Source organism: Pagrus major, chromosome 14 (genome assembly GCF_040436345.1).
Source record: "Pagrus major chromosome 14, Pma_NU_1.0".
NCBI classification, from domain to species: Eukaryota; Metazoa; Chordata; class Actinopteri; order Spariformes; family Sparidae; genus Pagrus; species Pagrus major.
The window spans coordinates 2586461-2604859 of record NC_133228.1 but is presented as its reverse complement, the minus strand read 5'-3'; the positions used below and the strand labels follow the sequence as shown (position 1 = coordinate 2604859).

Below are 18399 nucleotides of genomic sequence, written 5' to 3'. Positions count from 1 at the left end.
TGATCAGCAATTGAAATGACAAGTGATAGTGATTGAGAGACCCCTCATGGCAGAAATTACATACTGTGTGTTTAAAGAAGGATGCTGGAAGGATGCACAAACTCTTATTTCCATCCAGCAGCTCTTATTACATTATATATTAAGATACTCATTTGTCGTTTTACTCTATGTGTGTACCACAGGTACAGGAAAGCGGATGAGAGGGAGCCGTTGCTGGCAGCAATGCAGATCTTCCTGCCGAGGGTTCAGCAGCTCATCGCCCAGCTGCTGCCCGACTCCACTATCTTCTCTGTCCTCATCCAGAAACAAATCCTCAAGATCTTCCACGCTCTTGTACAGGTGTGTGTGTGTGTGTGTGTGTGTGTGTGTGTGTGTGTGTGTGTGTGTGTGTGAGAGAGTGTGTGAAACATATTATACACTGCCTGGCCAAAAAAAAAGTCACCACCTGGATTTAACTAAGCAAACAGGTAAGAGCCTTCCACTGGATAATTCTCTCACACCAGGTGACAGATATATGCAGTATGGTTTATTTGTTAAGGTCCTGTCACGTCTGAATAAAGCCAGACTCCTCTGTGTCAATAACAACAGAAACAGTGGATGAAGTCAGTCACTAGCCCTTTTCACACAGAAACGCAGCATTATCGCCGCAGTGGTGGTTTGCCAATTCTCCGCTGTTGTTCACACAGAGCCAAGCAGCTCCTGCGTAAAGACGCACCAGTGTGTAATTCACACAGCAAGCCGGCGCTGCGGGTCCAAAAGAGGCGTGGTAGTACACGTCATGATGATGACGCTTTTTCGGCCAGAAATGTGACGAGTTGGTCGGACAGACAGGATGACAGACGCTTCTCCACGTATAACTGTGGTATTTTTTTCCTCACATAATTTGCCAAAGACACGACCAGTTACTACGTTACTGTTGTTTGGTCCTGTAACGTTGCTTTGTGGGACATTTCTCTTTATTTTGTTGAGTGAAGGACCTGTTTAGTTATCAGACTGTCAGATCAACACACTCCCTCTCCGCGCTGCCGGCTTATCCATTCACACAGGTACGGTTTGCCTCTGATACGACCTCCGGAGGGGCATCAGAGGTGCAGCAGAATTTCACCCCTCGCTGCATCTGAGACTTTCACACAGAGGAGAATGCGGAGAATTGGCGCAGGATCCCCGCACTCAAAGGGCAGTGTGAATGGAGCTACTGTTACATATCGCATGTCTGTATAGAGCTCTTGTGTGTGTCACTGTGATGATGATGATGATGATGATGATGATGATGATGACAACAGCATGAATCTCATTGCTGTCCTGCAGTACTCGCTGCCTCTTCAGTTGATCAACAACACAGTGATGACTCAGTGGATGGAAATCCTCCGAACCATCATGGACCGAGATGTCCCAGCTGTAAGACACACACAACGCATGCACGCAAACAAACACACACACACACACACACACACACACACACACACAGTATACATATGCATCACTTTCTAGGTGTTGTCAATGCATTACAGCGACTTTAACTAATAAATTTTTTTTTTTTTACCTATTTAACTTAAACTTCAATAAAGGAAAAAGGATTATAATTTTGAGTCATTGAGGTTATCTGAGTTTGGGGAGATGAACTGAGCTTTTCTTTGGATTAAGACTACTACTCAAACTCATTTTAAAACTGATTTATTTTAGGATGAACAGCAAGTAAATCTAACCCAGAGCTGAGTCTGTGTTATTAACCTTGTTTGGGCACTGGATGTGGCCTGATGCTGACGATGTCGAAGATGATCCTTCATGATCCAATCATGATGCTATCATCTGTTACCAATGAACCTTTTTACCTGTAGAATGTTCCAAACAGGTGTTTTTGTTGTCTGTTGTTGCTCCTGTCCTAACTGGTTTGGAACCTGTTCCTGCATCAAATTCAGAATAAGCATGTATTTACAAAAATCAATGAAGTTGATGAGGTCAAACATGGAATGTATTGTCTTTGTACTGTATATGTCAAAAAGAATGATTTATCTATGTTTTAAAGATGTCCCTAGTGTATTTAGTGTATAGTGCATTTTATGTATTATGGAATTATGTGTAATCATATTGGGTATGTATTTTGTATTAGTGATCGTCAACGACCAGGCAGCGACTCTGTTGACATCTGTTTTTTATCCTCTTTCACTGGATTCACAAGCTTCAAAATCTCACCATAAAGTTTGTGTCTTAGGAGACGTTGGAGGTTGATGAGGACGACCGCCCTGAGCTGGCGTGGTGGAAGTGTAAGAAGTGGGCGTTGCGCATTATCACCCGACTGTTTGAACGGTGAGTCCAGAGCCGCTCTCACATCACCAGACAGCAGATTGGTAGTTGGCAGCCATTCTCATGCTTCTAGTCTGACTTACAGGTATGGAAGCCCTGGCAATGTGACAAAGGAGTACTATGAGTTTGCAGACTTTTTCCTCAAGACATATGCAGTGGGCATACAACAGGTAATCCTGTGAAAATGTTAGATTTTCCTGTTTATCTGTCGTTCAGGCTTTGACAGATTTAGCTTCACTGTTGTCCTTGTGGTTACTGTGTTATCTGTCCAGGTCCTGCTGAAGGTGGTGGACCAGCACCGGCAGAAGCAGTACGTCACTCCTCGCGTCCTGCAGCAGTGCATCAACTACCTCAACCAGGGCCTGTCACACTCACTGACCTGGAAACAGATGAAGCCACACATGCAGGTAGGACAGGCATGGATTCATCTGATGCAGAGTGGGTGTGTTGATGGGTATGACAATTGGATAATTATATTGAAAAGATAATTTTGTTTATTAGTATATCTGCATTTGTCTGCCATATTAAGAGACATGCAATAAGCAGTGTGTTCTGGCTGTAGCTTTGATTCTTAGTCTTAACCTGTTTAGACCAGACCTAATACATTCAGGTTGGGCAGGGTTCTAATTCCCTCCGATTCAGGCTGTGTCAGTCCACTCACATCAGGTCAGGTTGTTTCCACTGCAGGAACCAAACCACTGGACCAAAAGCCTTTTGATGAACTCAGGAATTAAACGTGCATTTTGACTGATGGAACTACGTTTAGTCGGTTGTTCTTTCTTTCGAGTTCAACTGCAGAACAAAATACAACGTCAAGACAACGTTTGAAATTGTATTTCAAAAACAGCAGTTCTTTAGTCTGTCATTGGTCAAATTTTGACTAATCGTCACTGTTATGTGATGGAAACACAAACAGAATTGTGCGAAGAGGACTTTTAGTTCCTAGTTTAGCTCTTCTGGTTCCCTAGTTCCTGGAACTTTTCCAAAACCTGACAATGGGAGTGTGAATCTGCAACAATATATGAGCTCATGTGCCATGGTTAAAATCTATGTTTTCATCAGGTTTAGGCTCATTAAAGATGCCCTGTAAACGAACAAAATTATATCTACATTCACAAACACATTAGCTGTATCCTTGAAGCCTAACAAACATATGCATTAGGGTTATTTATGAATGTTTTGATTATCTACTCATTGGTTGGTTATTTTTTTATTGATCAATTAGTCAATAAAGTGCAAGAAAATAGTAAAAGAAAAAAATGTAGATCAGAATTTCCCAAAGGCCAAGGTGACAGTTTCAAATAACTGATTATCAAATTTGTTGGTGAGAATTTTTTTGTCAGTAACCTCATTAACAACTAGTGCTTTAACAATTAGTCAATTAAGCACTGTGTTCACGAGGCAAAATATTTAGATTTGAGCTTGAGGTTGTGCGCAAATGACATCCATGATTGCTAGCTTTCAGTCTTCCTTGTTGTCTCTAAGCCACTATTATTCTTCTCCTGAGCTTATGAGAACCTCATCCCTTACAGGCCATATGCCAGGACGTCATCTTCCCTCTCATGTGTTACAAAGATGAGGATGAGAAGCTCTGGCAGGAAGACCCCTATGAGTACATCCGCATGAAGTTCAGTGAGTACACGAACAGCCCAGTGTGAAATTCTATATGTATGTATGTAGGGTCGGGTATAGGGTATATATGTATATATAGATTTATATGTATATATAGATTTAGTCTGGAAAGGGAGAGAGAGAGAGATGTGAGTATGTATATATGTATATATGTATATATATATATATATATGTATATATGTATATATATATATATATATATATATATGGAAGCTGACATACTGATCTCTTGTCTCATATTCATCTTTTGGTGTTGAATCCAAATGTTTTCAGTGTACTACAAAAATAAAGGAATTGGCCTTGGTGTTCCAAAAGTTTTGGAGGGGACTGTACATATGCATATACATACAGTACTGTGCAAAAGTTTTAGGCAGGTATGAAAAAATGCTGTAAACTAAGAATGCTTTCAAAAATGGAAGTGTTAATAGTTTATTTTCATCAATTAACAAAATGCAGTGAATGAACAGAAGAGAAATCTAAATCAAATCAATATTTGGTGTGACCACCCTTTGCCTTCAAAACAGCATCAATTCTTCTAGGTAGGTTCCAGTTTTTGAAGGAACTCAGCTTGTAGGTTGTTCCAAACATGTTGGAGAACTAACCACAGATCTTCTGTGGATGTAGGCTTCCTCAAATCCTTTGTCTCTTCATGTAATCCCAGACAGACACCGTGATGTTGAGATCAGGGCTGTGTGGGGGCCAGACTTCTCCATGGTGCCATGGTGTATGACCTGGGACATGAAACTGTCTTCCACAACCTCACCTTGGTAGCAGAGTTTGGCTGTTCCTCACCCAGTTTTAAGTCTCCTACACAGCTGTTTCTGTTTCAGTTAATGACAGTGTTTCAACCTACATGTGAAATTGATGATCATTAGCACCTGTTTGGTATAATTGGTTGATCATATACCTGACTATAATCCTACAAAATCCCTGCAAGTGTACCTAATAAGGATTGATGCTGGTTTGAAGGCAAAGGATAGTAACGCCAAATATGAATTTGATTTAGATTCTTCTTTTGTTTGCTCACTTTGGATTTTGTAAATTGATAAAAATAAACAATAATTATTTATATTTTTGAGAGCATTCTTAGTTGACAGCATTTTTTCGCACCTGCCTAAAACTTTTGCACAGTACTGTATGTATCTATATGTATATATGTATACATAAGTTGGTAGCAGTTTGTGTTATATACAAGCTCACAGAAAGTGAATAGGCTTTTATTATGCAGTTGTGACCTTTTAGTTGCATCACTACCATGGTATTTAGTGGTGGAGGAAGGAAGCCCTTCATGTTTTACAACGTGTTGTTTGATCCCATTCTTTGTGTGAGTCAGTGTGTATTTGTCTCTGTTGCAGACCTGTATGATGACCACGCCTTACCAGCCACCGCTGCCCAGAGCCTCCTGTGTAAAGCTGCCCGCAAGAGGAAGGAGGTGAGGAAGAGCATTTTAGCATAGGCCCAGAGGAACTGAGTATATTAACTCAATAACAGCAGTTTGTGGGTACTGGCTCTTTACCTGTGTTTAAGAGGCTGAGAATTTTATGAGATGTTTTTTTTTTTTTTTTTTACCAGTTCTTTACATTTAATGCATATTCCTCTATATTTTATTTAAAGCTGCACTATTCAATATCTGTTATGCAAACAATGGATGTAGTGATGGATGCTATGAACCCACAGAATTATCACACCTCTTTTAGCTCACTGTTTAGATTTTTCCGCCTGCAAACAACCTGTATTTATCAATAGCATGTAGCTTTGTTTACCAATAAAGCTGTGATAAGCCCACATTATGCTATTTGCCAAGCTCCTACCGAGGAGGCACACAGTTATCAAAGTAAAACAAAACAACTAGCTGGTGAACCTCTTGGAGCATTTGGCTGGTAATGAGACAAATATTTTTGTCAGTAAATGGTGGAGATTAAAACAGAGCTAAAAAAAAAAGAGTAAATATTAGACTCACATTTTACAGGTGGACAGAAAAATTACTTAAAATAAGTAGAAATGTTGCTCTTTGTCTTCTCAATGTGCAACATGTCACGAATTGGACTGAAACCCACCTTGAGTTATGAATATGATGACTTTGTCAACAGAGAATATTTCTGCTGCAGTGAATTTCAGCGTGGGCAGTTCTTGTTTGATACTGTCACCGACAGCCACCCTTAAGCAGGTCCTGTGTGTTGCATGAAAGTTTTACGCCTTTCGTAGAGGTGTGCCAGAGACCTTCTTCAGGATCCCAAAGATAAACTGGAAAAAAAAAACAGCAGGGCCAAGAGGAAATATGATGGCCAAGTGAGTGTTTTGTCACACTGTGTTTTAGCCAGCAAACTAGTAGCTACAGGCTCAGGCAGTGATCTACAGCAACAATGAGCTGTTTTGGTATATGGTGAGGTGGTATATGGTTAAGAAGACTAAGCAGTGTTGAATTAAACAGAACCTGTTAAGCATGATTTTAAATGTAGTCATATAGTAAAATATTAATGCGTATGGGGGTTTAATTCTTGGAAACGGTAGGCTATTCCTGAAAATACCATAAAAACAATTTCCTGTTTCCTGAGAAATATGATCACAAAAACAGGGAAAAACACCATTTTGTAATTTATAACATATTGAAACATATTTAGAAAATCTGTAGGCGTACAGTTTACCTTCTCAAAACATATGCAACAGCTGTTGCATGAAAACACACACTAAAGCTTATTGTAATTACTAAACAAAATGCCCTTAAATTCAAAGCAGATGCTAAGGACCCCGAAAAGACTTGTTGAACATCTGTCAGGATGAGGAGGTCAAGGCTGAACAAGAGGAGAGAGTGTATCTTTAGTAGATGGAGAGGCCACGTCAAGAGCGCAACACGAAGACGGCGAATTGAGCACGCACAGAACCAACAGGTGACGGTGAATCCAACCTGGTGGTAAATGTGCAGTAGGCCATCTCTCTGACCACTGAACCAGCTCCAGAGGAGGAGAGGAGAGAACCCAACCTGATGAAAACTGTAATCAAAGAATTACAGATGGCTCACAGCCTCAAACCAGCAGCCTCTGAGCGCTAACAAAACACCAAATGACTTGCTTTAATGAATTTTGTTTGTTTTTACAATGGATTACTTTTAAAAATCTTTTTTTACATGAGGCTCTTCTGAGCAAACAGACCACAGGCAAAACACTTGACATATAATATTCCTCGTACTCGCAGCTGTAGCTAATACGAGCTGAAAGTTTATTGAGTACCTTTCTTTTGATCATTACGTTTAATTATTATTAATAAAATAATACGCTAAAGTGGTCAGGTTGGGAAGCCTGTAGCTGTAATGCAGCGCATCAGTAATAGTTAATAGTTCATCGGTCCACTCAGCCGTCTTTCATGTCATTGTTTCTGTTGTATTCATTCAAAGTTTTACAGCATATCTGCATAGTTTTTATTGTGAATCAACGTTATGAATTCATATTTTTTTTCTCATACATCATTTACTTAATATGCTACACAAGTCTATGAATATTTTACCTGCAGGACTAGACTAAGATCAAATATGTTCTAATCCTGGTACATAGGCAGGCTGTGCAAGAAGGAAAACTCGAACAACACAACTTTCTCTGTCAAGACACCACACTGGGGAGTTTATTGCCTCAATAAACTGCATTTACCATCAACACTGATTTGGATATCCACATAAAACATGGTGAATTTCATGGAAAATGTCTACCTACACAGGGGTTAAAACTACACTACTCTACGACTACTGTCCAGAATTGGGCTGCAAGACTCCTCTGTCACACACGGTCCTGGGAGCACATCATACCAACCCTTCAACAACTGCACTGGCTTCCAGTTCAATTTCGTATTATGTTTAAACTTCTCCTTCTTGTTTTTGAGTCCTTTTAATGGGTTGGCACCTTCCTACCTGTTCAGTCTCTTTCATTCCTGTTCCCTAACTCGCTGACTCTGCGCCTCCAGTGCCCATCCTCTTTCAGTTCCTCCCTCCAGACTTTGCACCATGGGTGACAGAGCCTTCAGTGTGGCTGGTCCCACTCTCTGGAATGCCCTCCCTTAGGGGTTGCACCAGTGCACATCAGTTAACCCTAACCCTAACCCTCCCTGTGGCTCTTCCTGAGGTTTCTTCCATCTTTTTTTTTTGCTCCCTGTTAAAAGGGTTTTTTTCTCAATGTGGCAAGTTTTTCCTCACTTGAATCAAGGGTCTAAGGACAGAGGATCTCGTTCACTGTACAGATTGTAAAGCCCACTGAGGCATGTGATTGTGATTTTGGGCTATATTCAAAATATAACAATAATTCTTTTGGGGTGTGATTTGCTGGTCTTTATAATTTTGTTCTTCGTGTATTGACTGTTTTTATTTGCTTTGTAAAGTGGGTGACTTGAAAGATGCTTATAAATAAAATGTATTATTATTATTATTGTTATTATTATAGTCGCTCTCATATGACACGAGTGTTTTCTGCTTCTGGTTTTAAAGGCTCATTACAGTAAAGTGATGTCATTTTCTGAACTAACCAGTCTGTTCTACTTGTCCTAATACTTGCCTTTACCCACTTAGTCATTATATCCGTGTTACGGATGATTATTGTTCAGAAATCTCATTGTCTTATCCCTACAGTACAGTTGCAATACAAGTTGAGGTATTTGGTCAAAAGTATGGTGATATTTGATTTTGTCACCCATTCCTAGCATTTATGAAGTGTTTTGGTGGAGATTTTGAAATACAGCCTAAAAGATATTGCGATATTATTTCAAGACAATGTCGTCCAGCACTAGTATTTGTTCATCGTAGCAATCATTACTTTTTCCATCACTGCAATTCAGTCATTTGTCTTATGAAGACATTCAGCAGCATCTCTCATCCACAGTCACTCTCAAGTACAACAGTACAATAATCTTCCATTTCTGCATCAACGTTTTCTACATGTAACATTTGTACTATCCCCTTTGGCAGGTTCTTCCTCAGATGATGGAGTTCTGCCACCAGATACTGATGGACCCCTCTGCTGACCCCCGCAGGAAGGACGGGGCCCTGCACTGCATCGGAGCTTTGTCTGAGCTCCTACTGAAGGTACATACATCCACAGACACCTCTGCATGTGCGTATCCTGTAGAACAGCTCCAGTGGAGCCTTTAAAGTCAATTTAATCCTCTTACTGCCCCTCATGCATTTTAATCATCGCTGTGCTGTGTGTGTGTGTGTGTCTCATCCTACAGAAACGGATGTACAGGGAGCAGATGGAGCTGATGCTGCAAAACTATGTCTTCCCTCTGCTCAACTCTCCTATGGGTTACTTGCGAGCCAGGGTGAGAGAACCTTCCCATCCCTCCTTCACTGGGCTCATCTATTTGTTCTCTTTGTTCACTTTGATAGTATGTCACACAGACCCTTTAGACCCAGAAAGTGTGTATACTACACAATCGCAGGGAGTGACCAATTATGGTTTCTCTGATGGTGCTTCGGTGTAGGTCAGTGTAACCGTGCAGACTGTGGTTATTTTTCTCACTCTGGACCCTTTGATGCTGATAGCAAATTTACTGCTAGCAGTTATGCTGTGCTGTGATTGTAAATATTTTATACCCCTTTCATCTTAAGGTACCTTTCTAGAAAAGTCTGCCCTGACCTCAGGCTCGCCCACAGCAAGCAAAAGTGACATAATGTAAACATCAATTTTTTATTTCACAGTTATGATATGATGCACCATAGAGATAAGGTAGTGAATTTGGTTTAATTACTGTAACTAATCTCATATTTCTCTTTGTAATTGAAAGGGATGAATTACATTTATTCTTAATATCACAGCTGAGTGTTGTATAAGAAGTGTTACTAGGTTCACTGTCCAGTTATTTAATCAACATCAAGCTGTTTACACTACAAGTGCTGTAATTGGTTTGTATTTTTCTGTTTTGTTTCAGCTGGTTTGACCTTTTTAAATCTTTTACTAGGATTAGATGGGGTTTGTGTGAATTGTTGGAGTTTGACCTTAAACCATCAGTGGACACGTTTTCTTTTATCAATCATTATGAAGTAAATGTTGACTGCACAATGTCATGGTTATGGAACAATGACAACATTTGCATTCAGATTGGTTCCCTATAAACTCTGCTTTCACTGTGCAGTTTTTCTTGCCACTGGTTGCCTGTTTCCACTTTAATGAAGTGAGACACGAGAATGATGGACAATGAGATGAGACCACTTCAACTATCTCCAGTGTTTCCACTTCAACTGAGATTTAATTTTACGTCATTGTTTGCAGTTCTAACATATCAACTGCTTTCATCTCTTAAACTTCTGCTGACAATTAATCTTCTTCCTGGACACACAGACTATAAATCTATTGATCTTCAACCATCTATCTTCTCTCAACCCTTATACTTAAAGGGACAGTTTACCCCAAAATCAAAAATACATCTTTTTCTTCTAACTTGTACTTTTAGTTAATAGTTTGTAATGTACTTTTTGGCACTTTGAGCACCACAAGTCGAGTGCCATGTAGTTCCTTTATATTTGAGAGAAGGCAGACATCTCTACTGCCGATATTTACAAATCTCAGCAACTCACAGCAAAACAATCTAGATGGATGAATAGCACTGCAGGTAAGAGGAAAAATATGTACTTTTGATTTGGGGGTGAACTGTCCCTTAATCTATCATTTCATAATTTTTCAGTACTTCTACTCAGCTGACATTTCAGCTGCTGTGGCACTTGTACCTACAAAGCATGAACTTAAGACTCACATTGCAACTGCTCTTAACTACAACTGACAACTCAACATCAACACTTCAAGCCCTTTCGGGGCTGTCTTTTCAAGTGACACTACTACTGCTTTCAACTCCCATAAAAGCAATTTACCTTCACTTGACAGTCTGTAAATAAAGACGGGTAACGTGGGGAGGGAGAGGGGTGTGATGTGCAACACAGCCCCCTGTCCTGCGGTTAATGTGATATACAATACAACAAGCACATGAGCACACTTAAATTAGCTTCAGAAAATATTTCCTTTATACTTAATATCATGTTGTTTTGAGGGATTTGATTGAACTTTTCTGAAATCATGGATCAATGGAGACATTTACAGGTATTAAGAGATGATGTTCCATAATGAAGTTTGGACATGTGAAAAAATGGAAGATTAGTTGGGAACAGAAAGCACTTGAGAAAGAAAGAGTTGTGCTTAGCCAGGTACTTTCCATATACAGGTAGACTACACTTGTGACTTGAACTAGTACTGTAGTTTTTTCAGCAGATGGCGCCACACTGCTGCTGAAGAAATGACTTTATAACTGTTACAGTACAGCAGACATATGGTCTTAATGTCCACCTTCACACGTGTGGCTCAATTATGTGACAGTAAGGGTGCCATAATGAGCCTTTGGTGCACAGCCTTGTGGAGCATTCATCTGTAAGCCAAACATTTGGACACATGCAGCATTTTGTTTGTATGTTTTTTTCTCTCTGGTATAGTTGTAGTCCTTTTTGAAATGAAAGGACTGTTTCTTACAGCTTTAACTCTTCCACTGGCTCTCCTCCCTACAGTCCTGTTGGGTGGTCCATTCAGTTAATGTGAGTCTGTGTTTCAATCTCTTCACCATTACAGATGTATTGTAATCAACACTGACACGCCTGGTGGGGCAGCACTGACAGCAACAGTGGACACTTGCAGTGGGGCTTTCAGAGATGTAAAATCACTGTGGATGGAGTGAAATGAGTCATGTCTGGGTGTTGTATTGATCAGTGCTTCTAAATGTATCTGCTTCTGTTGTGTTTTGGCAGTCGTGCTGGGTGCTCCACTGTTTCAGCCCACTGCGTTTCCATGATGAGCTGGTGCTGAGGAACGCTGTTGAGTTGGTCAAACAGGACTTAATCGAGGACAAAGAGATGCCTGTCAAGGTAGAAGCTGCCATAGCTCTGCAGACGCTGGTCAGCAACCAGGAACAAGGTCTGTGAAGATGTTCATGAAGGTTCTCAGTCATCCAGGTCATGGTAATTCTAAGTGCTGTATCATAGGCAACTAACCCTAACCCTGGATGTTTCAGTTTCCTGAAGATGTTTCACCTCTCATCCAAGAGGCTTCTTCAGCTCTAACTAACTGCAGGGGAGTTGCAGGCTTTTAAACTCTGTGTGGAAATGTCCTTACAGAGTCCATGTGAGCTCTGAGTTTCAGAGTTGTCAGGGCCACTTGTGGGTCGTTGAATTGACCGGCCTTCATGTGGGTCGCTTGGGCTATGTGAGCCCAGGTGTGAATGGTTGTTAAGCTGTCTGGGGAGGGAACTCAGTACTGCACTGTAGGTGGGTGATAAGTAATGTCGTAGGCCACCTCCTCTGTTCAAAGACAATCGTTCCAGTTTGACATAGATGGATTCCTTTACTCCTCTTTCAAACCATCTGTTTTCTTTGGACAAGATGTACACTACCAGTCAAAAGTTTGGACACACCTTCTCATTCAATGTTTTTTCTTAATTTTTCTTATTTTCTACATTGTAGATCAATACTGAAGACATCCAAACTATGAAGGAACACATATGTAATTATGTAGTAAACAAAAAAGTGTTAAACAAACCAGAATATGTTTTATATTTTATATTCTTCAAAGTAGCCACCTTTTGCTTTGATGACAGCTTTGCACACTCTTGGTTTCATGAGGTAGTCACTGGTGAGATACTGAGCACTTGTTGGCTGCTTTGCCTTCACTCTGCGGTCCAACTCATGCCAAACCATCTCAATTGGGTTTAGGTTGGATGATTGTGGAGGCAAGGTCATCTGATGCAACACTCCATCACTCTCCTTCTTGGTCAGATAGCCATTACAAAGCCTGGCGGTGTGTTTGGGGTCATTGTCCTGTTGAAAAACAAATGATGGTCCCACTGAGCGCAAACCAGATGGGATGGCATGTCACTGCAGAATGCTGTGGTAGCCATGCTGGTTAAGTGTGCCTTGATATTTTCCGGATTGACTGACCTTCATGTCTTAAAGTAATGATGGACTGTCATTCTCTTTACTTAGCTGACTGGTTCTTGCCATAATATGGATTAGTACAGTAGTCAAATAGGGCTTTTCACTGTATTGGACTGTGTAACAACCCTAGTTCTGCACAACACAACTGATGGTCTCAAACATATTAAGAAGGCAAGAAATTCCACAAATTAACTCTTAACAAGGCACACCTGTTAAAGGATCTTGGGGCAGGATCAAGAAATAAGACTCAATAGTGACACGACGGCCGTTGCGGCTGTCAGGGTAACTGCAGCCATCAGACAAGCCGGCGCGGGAGCATGCATGAACTCTTCACAGCAGTGCAGCTGATGTCTTATCCCCTACACACACGAAGCAGCCGGGAAGCCGGCTCGCTGTGTGTAGCGACACACAAGCGCGGCGATTTACCGTTACGGTTGATGCAGTCTGAAAGGCACAGGCAAAAGCAAAGACGGCATAGTGAGGGACAAAAATATCGTCTCTGATACGGGATTGCTGTGTGTAAGCGGCTAATGTTACTACACAGACACAAACAAACCGCAGGGTTTCCTCTACATGTTGCGCACCGCCACACCTTCAGAATAATGTTTTCTTTTTTTTTCTTTTTTTTTTTTTACCTTGTTTTTATGTTGTTTTATATTTATGTTAATGTAAATTATTGTATGAAATGTGAATTTTGGCACAAAACATGGTGTTTTTCATGAAATGTGACGCTACGCTGCAAATACCCTTATTTTGAAAAACCAACACCGGACACCACCTGCCTGTCTGGCTGCGGCGCGCGAAACACGAAGAGAGTAGAGACGACAGTCTGACATGGAGGGAGAGAAAGGGTGAAAGAAAGGTACCTAAGCTAGGTTATATTTGATACAGTTTTGTTCAAACCCGTGAAAACGACCCTAATGTTTTAGATGGATTAGGCTACAGAAAAAATCCTGAGTCGGGATAAATGTGTTATTGATTGGTTAATACAGGATACGCATTATTTCTATCATTAGCCGTTTTTATACTGGGCAATAAGCCGCCAATTGGCCGTCCTTTTTGCGGCTAGGTCCGTGGATTTAGACAGAAGGCGGCAAATTGGCGGTCTGTTTTGGTCCGCCAATTTGACGCCTCGGAGGGTACACTTATTTCCGCCTCCATTGCTATCTAAATCCGAGACGTCAATGTGCCGGCAATTGCGTGAGATGGGCGGAGGTGTCGATGACCTGCACTGTTGTGAGACCCACAGCCGGAGAGTTTTAAAACCAGGAAACAGCTGATCACAACAGTCAGTCCATCACTTCATCCGCGGACGTCAAGATGAGCAACTGGAAAGCCGCTGAGATCCGGGAAATGCTAGCATCTCCTCGGTCTCTGTAGCTGACAGCTAGCGAACACAACCAAACAGCTAGTAGCTGCTGTCAGCTTGTTGTGTAGCGGCAAGCTACGAACGGTCTTTCAAATTAAAAGCCCCCCGCTAAGAACCCAGTTCTAAAATGGGGTGCAATGTAAAGCTCTTATTTTGAAGACAAATTCGTTGTCACTGTTCACTGCCCAACTTCGTGCTTCACGTCACGTCACATGTTTACGCCTACCCCAGTGGTGGCCAATTGGCGGCTTTTGGAAAAGGAGGAATATTACGCCTCCCTTTTAGAAAGAGAAGGTGGCAGGTTGCCGCCCTTTCCTTGGAGCAAATATGCCGCCTTTTCTATCTAAAAGGGGCTACTATTTCAGAGAGATTCTTATTTTTATTTTATTTTGTACCATTGACACTTGTTAAAGAGAGATTACTTTAGGCCTAATAAAGCATGTCGAGTCTTTGGTTATACAGTAGAGAGAGATATTATTTTGTTGTAGATTAATTTTTAACTGTAAAACTTAATTTTCTATTAATAGAGGAAACCCGTTACGTTTCAGATACACATTTTGAACAGCACGACATAATGTTAGCTTAGGTAATGCCCAGGTCATTTTCTGCTATGACTCTTTTCTGGTTACATTTTCAGATGAGTATAAAGAAAAGTAAAGTGCTCTCAGCCAGGCTGCAAACTGTGCCATTAGATTAGGCAGTTGTGTATATGCTTGCTACAGTACAAACATTCAGTTTGTAGTCATAATTTCAAATGTTAAAAAATTTCAAGTCTCACAGGAGACAGGAGGGCACAGTTGTGTATGTAGTTGTGTTACAGCCTTGTATTTTTACATTGTAGCTATTTTCTTCAAATGGATGGACTGCCTTTTTCTTTTGTACACATTCTATGCAGGAAGAGATGTTTATTTGACTGTATTCAGTATAGACTAGTTTAGTTATTTAACTTTGAAATATATCTTTAATTTGTTGTTGTTGTGTTTGTTGTTTTGGCCTAGTGATACTGCAAGATCCTATTTTCAATTATTATTTTCAATTCATGTACCGGAAACCCTATAGTAAATAATGTATTTAGAAAAACATTCAGTTTGAAATAGTCATAATTTCACATTTCAAAATTCATGTTGTCGTCGTCGTCGTCACCCCCCCTCTTCCACCCGGGCAGACCTCCCCCACAGTTTAAAAAAATCCTCGAGGAAACCCTGAAACCGTTAGCCTGTGGCTACATCCAGCTGCTAACGTCACCTCCCGGATAACAGCTTTCGGTCCCATATATAAAGGGACATTTCTAACTATTCGGTTTCAGACTAAAGGACCGTGGAAAATGCGCAGTCTGTAACTATTCAGTGTTACACAGCGGTGGACTAAGTTACATGTTTGCAGCTAACACTACTTTGCACATTAGGTCACTCCGAGTCCTCGGTGATCTCATATGATTTTCAAATCAAGCTCTAAACATGACCTGTAATGTTTTCTTACCTGGTTACTAGGAAATGAGCCATGTCAGCATCTGTTTTCAGTCCCAATTCAAGTTGAAGCTGCCTCCATGAGTCGAACGCGTATCCGATGTGTATTCAGGTGCCAGCCCGGCTTTAGTCGTAATTTCGTTTTGACTCATGACATGCCGCTGATAAAACCTTTGTTTTCTTCTTAGTATGACTTTTGAGTGGACTTTGTGTGGTGGTGGGTCGTTTGCTGGCCGTAGCAGAATCCATTACTACCCAAACACTAGTTTGGGTCCACCGCGCTTGTCTTCTTCCCATATCCAAGGACGCGCATTCAGCGTCATCGGACGTCACGTCCACAAGACTGCGCGGGAAATTCGGGCCTGTATTGCAGTACATTATGCAGCACACAGCCTGTTCAAGGCAATGGAGAGATGCGTGGGTGGGCTGATTCTTTTTGGTTTTGAACGCTTCATCACCCATTAGCATTAAAAAACTTAAAATGCATGTTTATTTTTTCACAGATCCTGCCCCAAGTTCCTTTAATTGAAAACCATTCCAGGTGACTACCTCATGAATCTGATTGAGATAATGCCAGAAGTGTGCAAAGCTGTCATCAAAGCGAAAGGTGGCTACTTTGAAGAATATAAAATATAAATCATATTCTGGTTAGTTAAACACTTTTTTGTTTACTACATAATTCCATATGTGTTCCTTCATAGTTTGGATGACTTCAGTATTGATCTACAATGTAGAAAAAAAAAAATAAAGAAAAACCATTGAATGAGAAGGTGTGTCCAAACTTTTGACTGGTAGTGTAAGTGGACAGCAGAGTCTTGACCTGAGGAGTTGGCCCTCCTGTGTTGTGCCATTCGTTTATGGAGAGGTTGTTTTGTCTCCCCAATGTACAAATCTGTGCAGTCCTGCTCCATTGAACAGCATAAACTAGATTGCTTAAAAATTTCTCCTTGGGGATAATAAAGTGTCCTCCTGAGTTTTTCAGATGTTCCTGCGACATAAGGAATGACGATGTTGTCACGTTTTCCCATCTCCTCCTCTCTGTCTGCTCTGGATCTTTTTAGAGGTTTTGTCGAAGGTCCAGTTTGGGTATCCACAGGTTCTAAGTGCTCCTCTGATGTGCTTCTGTTCCTTCTCCTTCCCCTCTGACTTTGTGGGCACGGTCTCAGCCTGATGGTTTAGGGTTCTGATGACCCCCAGCTTGTGCTGCAGTGGGTGATGAGAGTCGAACAGCAAGTATTGATCTGTGTGTTGGTTTTCTGTACACCTCAATGTTGAGGCTTTTGTCTTCTTCAATGTGTACTGCACAGTCCAAGAAGGGCAGACTGTCTCCTCTGACATCTTCCTGCGAGAACTTGATCTTATTGTCCACAGCATTTATATGTTCTGTGAAGGCTTCCACTTCCTTTGTTCTGATTTTGACCCATGTGTTGTCCACATATCTGAACCAGTGGCTAGGAACAGTTCCTGTGAAGGTAATCAAGGCTCTGCTCTCAACTTCTTCCATGTAGAGGTTGTCCACTATTGAGGACACCAGTGAGCCCATGGCACAGCCGTGCTTCTGTCTGTAGAAATCTTCACTGTACTGGAAGTAGGTGGTCATCAGACAGAGGTCAAGTAAGGCACAAATGTAGTCTGGGGTGAAGGTGGTTCTGCTGGACAGAGTGTGGTCCTGTAGCAGGCGTTTCTTCAACATCTTAGTCGCTTGGTGGAGTGGGAATGCATGTAAAAAGTCATGTGACATCATAAGGAGTTGAGAGCAGTCTTTATTAAGTCAACAACCCACAAGGCACTAACGACTCTGGCCCTCAGAGCTCACACATGTCCTTAACAACTCTGTAAGGACACTCCCACACAGAGTTTAAAAGCCTGCAGCTCCTCCAGTTAGTTAGAACGGAAGAAGCCTCTTGGATGAGAGGTGAAACATCTTCAAGAAACTGAAACACGTCCAGTTGCCGACGATACAGCACTTAGAAGGTCTGTGAAGGGATGTGGATGTTACTTTTCAATCTTTCAAAGTTTAAAGTAGGTTTTATACACACATATACTCTGTGTTTCTGTGTGTGTGTGTGTGTTGTGTGTAGCCAAGCTGTACATCAGGCCCTACATCCGTCCGATCATGCAGGAGCTGCTGCATGTGGTGAAAGAGACAGAGAACGATGACCTGACCAATGTCATTCAAAAGATGATCTGCGAGTACAACCAGGAGGTGGCCGCCATTGCTGTAGACATGACCCAGAACCTGGTATGGACACAACACATATCTTATCATTTCATGTGTATCAAAGCCTTAAAGGTCCCTCATTTTATGCTCGTTTTCAGGTTTATACTTTTGTTTTGGGTGTTGACTTGAAAATGTTTAAATGCTTTAATCTTCTGAAAACACATTATTTATCTCATACTGTCCATTGCTGCAGCACCTCTGTTCACCCTCTGTCTGAACGCTCCGTTTTAATGCCTGTCGCTTTAAGGCCCTTCACCCAAAAAGCCCAGTGTGTTCTGATTCGTCAGCTTTCACGGGCCTGAGCAGGCACCGGCCATCATGTTTTGGCATGAACTGTCTGTGTCTTAGCAACCACATTTGTGCTGGGGGTGTGACTGAGAGTGGTGATTGTTGTTACGGACCCTCTATTAGAAAAGCTCGTAAAGAGGGTGCAGCATATTCAAAAGGACACTCGGACAAA

General features: G+C 41.3%; 1 protein-coding gene across 4 annotated transcripts in view; it reads left to right on the top strand.

Annotated features, from left to right (window-relative positions):
• Positions 1-18399, top strand: part of ipo8 (importin 8) — a 52679-nt gene that overhangs the window by 14964 nt on the left and 19316 nt on the right. For 2 of the 4 annotated variants that reach the window (XM_073481205.1, XM_073481204.1), the window contains exons 5-16: positions 183-339; positions 1309-1398; positions 2213-2307; positions 2390-2474; positions 2577-2711; positions 3837-3936; positions 5292-5368; positions 8882-8998; positions 9145-9234; positions 11465-11491; positions 11702-11867; positions 17800-17960. In XM_073481205.1, coding sequence (XP_073337306.1) covers positions 183-339; positions 1309-1398; positions 2213-2307; positions 2390-2474; positions 2577-2711; positions 3837-3936; positions 5292-5368; positions 8882-8998; positions 9145-9234; positions 11465-11491; positions 11702-11867; positions 17800-17960 — 1300 coding nt within the window. The remainder of the gene's footprint in view (positions 1-182; positions 340-1308; positions 1399-2212; positions 2308-2389; positions 2475-2576; positions 2712-3836; positions 3937-5291; positions 5369-8881; positions 8999-9144; positions 9235-11464; positions 11492-11701; positions 11868-17799; positions 17961-18399) is intronic. The other 2 variants (XM_073481207.1, XM_073481206.1) reach the window with 1 other exon arrangement.